The 10,000-nt window shown below is 37.0% G+C and overlaps 2 protein-coding genes across 3 annotated transcripts in view; one reads left to right on the top strand and one right to left on the bottom strand.

Moving 5' to 3' along the window:
* LOC137980194 (uncharacterized) overlaps positions 1-3,957 on the bottom strand; it is a 5,004-nt gene extending 1,047 nt beyond the window's left edge. The window contains exons 1-8 of one of the 2 annotated variants that reach the window (XM_068827588.1): positions 3,730-3,957; positions 3,098-3,169; positions 2,936-3,004; positions 2,569-2,628; positions 1,858-1,958; positions 1,478-1,664; positions 777-1,213; positions 342-392 (exon numbers count right to left, since the gene is read on the bottom strand). In XM_068827588.1, the coding sequence (XP_068683689.1) occupies positions 342-392; positions 777-1,213; positions 1,478-1,664; positions 1,858-1,958; positions 2,569-2,628; positions 2,936-3,004; positions 3,098-3,169; positions 3,730-3,907 (1,155 nt within the window). In that variant the 5' untranslated portion in view covers positions 3,908-3,957. Of the gene's footprint in view, positions 1-341; positions 393-776; positions 1,665-1,857; positions 1,959-2,568; positions 2,629-2,935; positions 3,005-3,097; positions 3,170-3,729 lie in introns of both variants that reach the window. The other variant, XM_068827587.1, reaches the window with a different exon arrangement.
* A 220-nt stretch (positions 3,958-4,177) lies between these two features.
* Positions 4,178-9,730, top strand: LOC137980868 (uncharacterized). The gene is made up of 7 exons (XM_068828270.1): positions 4,178-4,368; positions 4,790-5,555; positions 6,501-6,601; positions 7,159-7,393; positions 7,515-7,643; positions 8,389-8,748; positions 9,254-9,730. Exons 1-7 carry the CDS (start codon positions 4,212-4,214, stop codon positions 9,369-9,371), a joined length of 1,866 nt encoding a protein of 621 aa, XP_068684371.1. The 5' UTR covers positions 4,178-4,211; the 3' UTR covers positions 9,372-9,730.
* The last annotated feature ends 270 nt before the right edge of the window (positions 9,731-10,000 follow it).

The following is a 10,000-nucleotide window of genomic DNA, read 5'->3' as shown; positions in this document are numbered from 1 at the left end:
GTTTTATCAGCTCAGCTTGAAATTGCTTACAAAATTTGTGCAGGGATAAACTTTATTGCCAGAACACTTTTGTGACCTGACTCTTGATAAATGGCACCTGACATAACCTCAAACTTCTAAAATTTGACAAACAAGCATTTAGCATTTTGATAGCCAATTTGAACGCGCTGTTTATCACGATTTCACACTTAGATGCAACCAAGGATCAAATATCACACATCTCTTTGAATTTGCACTCACAATTATATTACCATAAGAAACTTAATGTTGCTTGTGGCAACAATGTAGTTTTATTCATGGAATTTGTTATTGAATAAAGTGCAACAAAATGTGTGGTATACCTCTGGAGTCTGGTGATGTGCCTCTGCTCCCTGGCCTGAACTTGCATTTGCCTAAATGGAGGAACAAAATATAAATATTTTAACCTGGAGTATAATTACAATGTAGTTAACATCAAATCTCAATTCAGTGTTAATCAAGTTTTGGAGTATCTTATCCCACCTGAAAGGAATCATGTGTTCAAACAATGCCAACAGATAATAATCAGTGACTGGAGATTCTTCATGGAAGAGTCATTGTCTCAAAATTTATGTTATGTCCATTTACATTATTTTTGTCAGAGCAAAATTACTTTTTTAAGTCCAGTATTAATGTTTTTTCAAGAATACCATTATGTATGGGCCACAACTCAAGAGAATTCATAAGATTAAATCCCTTGGTCTTGTGAAACACCTTTACATTTACCAAAGCCTAGTCCATCTTCTAATATTTCTAACCTTCATCTCCTTGATAATCTTTCTGAGGCTTTTGACTTCACTTCTTAGGCCATCCACCTCTCCCTTAAGCCACTCAAATTCTTGTGTAAAGTGAGCAGAAAAGGATTCCCAGTTCCGGCCCACCTCACTGTTGGCAAGTTTTCTTTTAGCTGATTGGTCCCTCAAAGGCAAAATGTCAATGTCTTCCTCCATCAGCTGCTGAGTAAAGCTCTTTGGATAATGTTTTGTGGGGCGAGACAATGGTGTCAATGATGGTTCATGTGGATCAATTTGAAGTGACTGCGTGGGAGTGGGTAATGTGTGTTGCATGGGATAGTTTGTTGCTGGCGTCATATGATGTGATGCATCACTTTGTGATGCAATAGTGTGTGTACCTGGTGTGAAGTGGGGTGGTGAGTGTGATGTAATGGTGTCTGGGACAGTGTTGTGGTTCCCACCTGGTGTGAAGTGGGGTAGTGAGAGTGAGCGTGATGTAATGGTGTGTGAGCCAGAGTTGTGGCTTGCATGTGGTGTGAAGTGGGGTGGTGAACATGATGTAATGGTGTGTGTGCCAGTGTTGTGGTTTCCACCTGGAGTGAAGTGGGGTAGTGAGAGTGAGCGTGATGTAATGGTGTGTGTACCAGTGTTGTGGTTTACACCTGGCGTGAAGTGGGGTGGTGAGTGTGATGTAATGGTGTATGTGCCAGTGTTGTGGTTCCCACCTGGTGTGAAGTGGAGTGGTGAAGGTGACTGTGATGTAATGGTGTGTTTGTGTGTTTCTGAGGGTGGTGTGATGTGAGGTGATGTGCATGTATCTTCATCGTCGGACAATGTAATCATTTCATTTTGGGCTGTCTTACGCTCCCCAAGAATCATTTGGACTCGTTGTTGTTGTACTGTCTGTTGCAGCTTTAAAGGGAGAAAAAGAGAGAAAATGGTAAGAACTTTGTTTTAATGTGTAATACAAACAGTAGAATAAGAATTATTACAAAAGTTGTCCTTTATTTTATTCTAGGAGGCAGAAACTCTAAACAGCTGCAGAGACAAAATATTTTGAGCCAATTAATCTGGGAAATACAGTACAATGCACACAGTCCGTTACCTTTTTTTCTTTCAATTCATTTTCTTTGTCCTCTTTGTTACATGTAGCACTTTCCTCTTTCTTGTTCGTGATTTTCCTTTTTTTGTTTGCAGGTTGCTCAGCTGTTAAAAAACAAACCATGTGTAAGCCTGACTGCATTTTATCTACAGTAGGTTATCCAAACTTCTTTGGCATGGATTTGAAAAGAATGTGACTCACTGGTGTAGGATTGTGGTCAGCAAGTTTTAACTGGTGTTAATAAAGGAGCAGTGTCAATTCTGTGCTAAAAGTACTGCTAAACATAAACTGTTTTAAACATAAACAAAATGCTTCTATAAAGCTACAACAAAGATATCAAATAAATTTTATCAAAGAGGGCTAACCATTCTAAAATTATTGAGGATTTTTGGAACATGCAGCATCAAAACTTGAACAAATTGGCCAACTTTTTACAAATTTTAATCCATTTCCATGCCATGCGTAGCGACAGGCGACAGGAAACAGTTTCAGTACCTTCAAATTGTCTTTAATAACAAAACTAGATCATTAGCTTTGGAATTCAATTGATGTGAAGACACCAGTTCTAGCTTTTTACAAGTTGCCTAATAGTGTAACAATGCCCCTTCCAATGACTCATTTTTGACTAGTCTATTTCAAGTCATTTTTCCAAGTTTTATCAAAGCTAAATTACTGGAAACATAATATTCATATCAATATTCATATATCTGTTACCTTTATCATCCCTGCTGGCATCCTTTACTGGCTCATTTATTTCTGGTTCTTCACAGTCACCTGAGTGTATGCAGATTGAAACAAAGGCGGTGTTAATATGTCACATCAGAAGCCAACAATAATATTTTTTTTTTCAATTTGCCATGGGAGCAAAGGATGGAGTAAATACACAATGAAATTTAAGGGAAGTAGTCAAAACTACTAAGCACCGTTTACAAGGGTCTTTATAATTGGCCAAACAAGACAACTATTTATACACCCACTTGGGCATTTGGTTTAATAGCCAACTGATGTCACCCCTGCCCTCCCTGCCTACAGCTTAAACTGTACATTATTTAAAACTACTACTACAACCACTACATTGTACCTTGTTCCCCTGTAACTTCATTGTCCCTCACTTTTTGGGATGGCTTTCTTGCTCTTTTGTTTCTGTGATCTGAACAAATAGAGTAGTGTTCAATGATTGCAAAATTTAAACATGGTTGTTAATACATGTATGCTGAAATAAAAAAAAAAAAAGCATTCATACCTTTGTTTCCATTAGTGTCTGCAGCTGGTGTCAGGAGACTTGTTTCGTATTCTAGTGCTTTTGCCTTCGTTCCTGATAAGAATTAACATCCAGGTTTAAGTCTTAAAATCTAAGTGTATCAGCAACTCTCAGATTTCAGGATATGTATCACAGGTTTTAGTCAAATTTGAACATAACAAATATAAAAAAACAAGCACTTAAAACATTAAAGGAACAATTAAATAATGTAGAAAACAGAAAAGAATATACGGAAAGACAAAAACTTAAAAAGATCAACACAGATTGCCATTAAGCTTAAAACAGTCAGGCTGAACACGTGGGAGACAAATCACAAATACCCAAATCACACTCACGAACACTGATGAGGCTGCCTCGGTGGCTTTTTTGCCAACAAATTTGGTGCGATTGGTAACTGCTATATTCGTTTCGTTACAAACGACTTTTTATGAACAAATCAAATCGTTGAGGCGCGCACTCTGGGCAACTGAGTTGTTGACAACTCGGTTGCCCTATATGCCATGACTCAGAGCCCCACTTGAGTATGATTCGTGATGATAAAGTTCATTCAAAAGCTTTCTCTAAATACAAAGGATTAACTTTGTATAATATAAGGCTACTGAAAGTTAACTCACCAAATAATTTTAAAACTGTGGCTTTGTATACGGCTAATCTGCCCTTTGAATTTTTCCCAGCTGAAACATCCACAGTTAGACCTTCTTTTAGCTCCAGATCTTCGTCAAGAATAACTTGTTTCTCGTTAATGACACTCACACTGTACTCTTCTAGCCACTGGACCACAGCAAAAACCATTTTGATTTAGTTTGGAATTGAAATATACAAAAATCTGTGGTAAACGCGTAACGCACGAGCGATCAACCGACAATGCTGAAATCAAAGAAAGGCGCCAAAAGAGAATGAATAAAGCGACCTTTGTCACGTTCACAAGGATAGGCACCTGATATAATTCGCGTGTTGTGATTGCCTTGGCGGGAGAAAACGAAGAGAGAACCTGGGAACTACGTGTTCGTCGGCGTGCAAGATGGCTGCAAGTCGGTTACCGGATTAACTTTCGTTGTCAGTCTGTTTCCACGCTGTTTTGTTGGTATTTTGAAAGATGGATCTTGCTTCCAAGGGAAAAACTACTTGTACACAAACTTTCTATGAAGAAATCAAGGCAGAAAATGGAACGTGCTTCAAATGTTTGATCTGTTCCCGAAGGTTGTCAAGATTACAAAGGATCGAGAGTCATTTAAAACAAGTTCACGGCAGAGGTTAGTAAATTATTATTAACTGTGTATAATTATACGATAAATCAAGCCATGCAATGTATCGACCTGAGGAGACGAGATAAATATTCTGCGAAATATCTTGAATTTGTTTTAGTTAAGCCGGCCAAAATTCATCCTTATAATTTCGTGAGATAGGACTGAGTGGTTAAATCAACACCCAGTCAGCACATTATGCAGCATTAGTAGTTCAAGTATATATTTTTGCCCCCTTTTTTTCCCTTTAATTAAGCTAAACTTTAATGAAAAATTTATAAGGATTTATAACGTGAAAAATAATGGGATCTATATTCTTTAAACATATCAAGGCGTACAGGTAGGGTTGTTTTTGATTTTGTAATCAATGTTAGTTACTTCAGTGTTTCTCACTGACTCATTATCTTTTTTTATTGTTTTGATTATTAAGTGACTGTGAGGACAAGAAAATACAAGAAATATATTGTCGACCCCACTTTTCCCATACCAAAATCTACAAGATATGACCACATAAATCGCTCACAGCAGTCTTCACTGGCCAGTTGGTCATCACCCTCCCTTGCGTCACTTTTTCTTGGAGATAATTTCCAGCACCATGAACTGAGCACCTCAGAGTTTTCAGCTCACCAGAGTGAGATGGCTGTTGACAAGAACGTCATGGAAGACTTTGATGGGATGGAGTCAAACTTAATGCAGGAAAATTTCACAGAAGCATCGTACGAAATTGAGTTGCCTGTACCTGAAGAGACTACAGAAATGCCAATTGGTGTAATACATGACAACTCAGATTTTTCTGCTGACAGTGATTCAGATAGTGATGTTGAAGTTTCTAGTTCTGACTCCTCTGAAGACATTGATGACTCTGACACTGACGACCATTCACTGGACTCCCCTGATGAAAGTGAAAGTAATGTTTCCAAAGAAGAAACATTTTCTGTCCAAGAAAATGCATGTATGGCTATTCTAGCCTTAATTTCAAGACATTGTATGACAACTGAGGCTGCTAAAGATATTCTAGAGTTAATGAAATTAATTTGCCCAGAGAATGTCACAGTACAGTCCCTCAGTTTTACAAATGTCCAGCAAGTGTGTGGAAACTGTGAACTTTTCATTTATGACATCTGTGAAAGGTGTCTTGCTCTTTTTCCTAAAGACAGAGAGGATCAAGTCATATGTTCAACAGAGGGCTGTGATGGGTATGTCTTTGAATCTACTTGTACAGTTATATTAAATATTTAGTATAATTTCACAGCTGAACAAAGAGTTTCCTGCAATCTGGTTGGTCGAGCGGTTCCTTATATGACGCTATATAAACTGCTCTGGATTATTATTTTTCTTCATAATGTTTCGCTTGTCTGTTTTACTGCTGAACTCTATGAGTAAACTGATTTACAATTGATGTAACCTTACATGTAAGCTTATCATAAAAACTCTACGGCTACAAACGTGTATGCAAACCGAAATGAACAATTGTGTCTCTGTCCATTATTAATCTGTTAGTCTCTGTCGTTCAGTTCTGGAATTATACGAAAACAATTATTTGCCTCAGGCTCAGTGAATATTGTCGAATAATTCCCTCAACTTCGTCTCCGGATTTATATTCTACAATATTCACTTCGCCTTCGGCGAATAATTCTTAAATACATGGATATGTATTTTTGGTTTTATTGATGAAATTGTAAACATAGTCAAACCTCCTGTAAGCGACTACCCAAAATGTCAAGCTTAGTTGATCCCTTACAGGTGGCTACTCACAAGAATTTAGACCGTGTTGGGTCAAAATTTCACCTTATTACCATATGTAACTTCAGAGGCTTACACCATGTTTTGAATGTTTAATTCATGTTAAAAGTCAATTTTGAGAAAGAATCCAGTTCTTCCCACTGAGAAATTTCTGTCTCTTGCACTACCCAGTACTTTGCCTTGTGTCTGCTTCTTAATGAATCCCGAGGGCATTTTTCCCAGTTACTGTAACCCTGCTACTATACATGTAGATATTGGCTGGGGGTAGAATGCCAACATCAATCTTTATATTTACAGTAGATGTTCATGAGGTGCATCATTCCTCTCTTTATTGCTCTCATTGGTGTCCTTTAAAGAGAACAATTATTTCCATTGTACATATACATGTATGTTTACAGGTTGAGATACAAGGGAGGTTTAAATCAGCAAGGAAAGAAACTGCACAAGAACAGTTTTGTGTCTGTCAACATCTTCAATCAGCTGAGATGTTTGCTAGAAAGTGAGTGCATTTAATACAAAGTGCTTTCATAGTGTTCTTATTAGAGTCTAAACACCTTAACGTTTTGAGGGCCACAGGTTTATCAGACTGTGAATGTGCATGTAATTAGTGCTTACCTTTGTTTAGTAAAGTTGTTACTTACATGTTGTTACTTACTTGAAATCAACCATCTCTCTGACACAATGCAGCCCCAGCATCATAATGGCTATCATATATTTGAAGCTACCAGATGTTAATACACTCTCTAGATCAAATTTCCTTTTGGCTAGAAAAGAGGGATGCACAATGCGGTTCTTTGGTTGCATGAGTATTGTTTTTTTGCTTTAATGCAAGTACTTTAATAAATCAGGGTTTGTACGGGTCCTGGAAAGTCCTGGAATTTCATACAAAGCGTTTGGTCCTGCAAAGTTCTGAAGATCTGTTTAACTCAGCAAAAAATTATGAAGTGTATGGAAGGCAGTGAGAATTAACATTGAGACCTTGGGATTGTAGGGGTTTATGTGAATTTTAGACTCCTTGAAAAGGGTACAAACCCTGCTAATTGTTTCTCTTTTCAGGGGATGGAACATGGAAAGCTATTGAAGACAGAAGCAAGCAACGGGGAAAATCGATAATCACTGATATTATCAATGGAGAAAACTACAAGAAGTTATGCGAAGCTGGCCAGTTTTTGAATAATCCAGCAAACATCAGTTTCATCTTCAACACTGACGGTGCCCCATTATATTCCTCCTCAAGTGTGTCACTTTGGCCAGTATTTTTAGCTGTAAATGAGCTTCCATCTCCAGACAGGTACACTGCTTCAAAAATTTAAATGTCTTTAAAATAGTGGAAGGCTTGCAACTTACATATGGACAGGGCCAGAAACATAACAGAAGTTGAAAGGGAATATTATTGTTTTTTGCACTTGCAGGTTTTCAAAAAGGAATATGATACTATGGGGCATCTGGCAAGAAAAGGGAAAACCTCCTTTTAATACTTTCTTTGAACCCTTTACATCTGAGATGAGCAAATTGTACAACAAAGGTCAATGGAGTGCAGGGCATTGCTGCACAATCATAACTTTGATCTGTGGTTTTACTTCGCTTTTGCAGCTTTCGTGTATTTTACTATAAACCGATAGGATTATGGCAATAACAGGCAGATATGTCTTGAAATGTTGTTAGCATTAAAAGTAAAAAGTAATAGAAATTGAAAATAATATTACAGTTTATCATTTTTAAGTTTAAAGAATAGGACCTAAAGTAATTAATTATTCATCCATACATGTCTGTTTTATATTTGTGCACTGCTTTCCAGTTGATTTGGATGTTACATGCTTAGAGTACACTTATTAATCAAGTTGAAGTTATGCCAGCTGGAGCCAGCAAAGATTTCATTCTCAGAATGCTTGTCACAAAGAGAGGGTATAAAGATACACTTGTTATTACTTTAATTAAGAAAAAAGTCCTCTTCTCCACTGTGAATCATCAGGAAAATCTTGAAGATATGACAACTGGTTGTGTCAAGCACAATACCTTTAGGTGGTTGAACACAGTTTTTGATACTTCTGTTTCATTTACCTTTTCCTCTAAAATAGTACAGATGGCATGGACATTGAGCAAATAAAATGGTCGCTATATTGATGCCATGTTTGTTTTCATGCAATAGTTGTGCAGATGCTGAATTGCGTTAGCAAGAGCCCACTTGCAAACTGTGTTCGGCCACCTTCATTTACACTAAAGTAAGCTGCAACTAGTGTACAATTTATACAACATTTTTCAAATACATCATATTTGACATTCTAGTTTGAAGAATCTGAAAGAGGCCAAAAGCTGCCAGATTGCAGGTGCTGCAAAGAAATTGAGCGGGCTACCTCCACAGTTGATGAGAGTTGTTCTTAATGAGTGTGGACAGAATACATCAAAGGTGTCACGAATTGTGAAAAAGGGACAGATTTACTTCTCAAGAGAGTACACAAGAATGGTTAAAAGAAACGCCTGTGTTGTTCTGCTCTCAAATGGAAAAGTGGCAGATATCCAGTTCTTTGCATGGAACAAGGAGTCAGGAGTTACACTAGTTGTGTATAAAGAAATAGAGCCTGACCTTGATAAGCCTTTCTTCTTTGACAATGCTGGCTGTCACATCCTACGTATGAAACCACAAAGGCACTTAAAACTTGGAGTAACTTCATCTCCATTTCTTTCTACTACAGCTGTAAGTCCTGATGATTCTTTTTTGTTAATCTGATTGATAAAATTTCATGTTATAAGAAAAAAATATGAAGGTTCTTTTTGAAGGCAAAACTGTTAGTGACAATTTACAGATCCAAGTAAATTGACAAAATTTGAAATCTTGGGTTGCCCTTTGGGAAAGCTAAAGCTGTAATTTCATATTGCAACTTGTACTAGCCTTAAGCTCTGAAAAGGTAGAGCTTTGGTTTGCCCAGCTGTTTTCAATCCTGAACATGCCCCAGTATAACTGGCTGCCAAATCCCTATGCCTTCCTACTACAAATCTCACTGAAACCCCTGAACTTTGCTTCAAATTCATGCCAACTTTATGCTTACCTGTTGCATTTTGAACCTGCAACATACGTGTAGATTGTATATCTGTCCATTACTAATAGGCGTACATTTTTAACATTGTTTAACATTATTTCCTTTATTTTCAGAGGAGAACTTCAGTTGGCACAAGTTGAGGACATAGTCGAGAAGGTGGTTTTTCTTGAAGGCAATTGTAGCAATCCATGTATTGTGCGTTTGCCCAACTTTGAAGGAGTATGTGGCTAAGGAAAACTGAACAGCACCAAATACAAATTTCTTGTCAACATTTTAACCAGTCAATTTGAATACTGTTAGATTTGTGATTTTTTGTCAATTATTTGGTTTATTTACAGCTACAGTCATATTAAGTTAATATATAACAATAAACATCTTAAATCAGAATGTTTAGTGATGTAAAATATGTCTTTTTTTGACCTGATAGCAAGAACATCAGTCCATGAAAAATGTACACAACTAACTTTAGGTTCAAATCATGTTGCATTTTAAACAGCAATTGTTATATAACTGCTATATTTTTATGCTGAGTTGTCATTTGTTTAGAATAATTAACATGGAACTTGACAACATTAAAAAGGTATGGAACTCCAGCGAAATGGTTTAGTTCATTTTTACTGATGTACAGAAACTGACATTGACAGATTCATTCACTGAGTGTATCTCTACTTTTGGTATTCCTAGGAATTCCTAGGAATTCCCAACAATATTTCATAGGTTTTGGCCATTCCCAAAAATTCCTAGAAGTTCCAAACACATTTTTTTTAAAAGTCTGGGAAATATTAGGAATTCCTAGGAATGCCCAATCATTCCCAGCCTTATTTATCGCTATTCCCAAATATTCCCAGAAAATCCAAAGT

Source organism: Montipora foliosa, chromosome 12 (genome assembly GCF_036669935.1).
Source record: "Montipora foliosa isolate CH-2021 chromosome 12, ASM3666993v2, whole genome shotgun sequence".
Taxonomy (NCBI): Eukaryota; Metazoa; Cnidaria; class Anthozoa; order Scleractinia; family Acroporidae; genus Montipora; species Montipora foliosa.
The sequence above is the reverse complement of the archived record's forward strand: the minus strand, read 5'-3'. Positions and strand labels throughout refer to the sequence as shown.

What these genes read in the sequence shown, in the direction of transcription:
- LOC137980868 (XM_068828270.1), top strand. Translation starts at nt 4,212, where the DNA reads ATGGATCTTGCTTCCAAGGGAAAAACTACTTGTACACAAACTTTCTAT. An exon ending in GAGCTTCCATCTCCAGACAG is followed by an intron (nt 7,394 to 7,514) that starts GTACACTGCTTC and finishes TTGCACTTGCAG; the next exon opens with GTTTTCAAAAAGGAATATGA. An exon ending in AAAGGTCAATGGAGTGCAGG is followed by an intron (nt 7,644 to 8,388) that starts GCATTGCTGCAC and finishes TTGACATTCTAG; the next exon opens with TTTGAAGAATCTGAAAGAGG.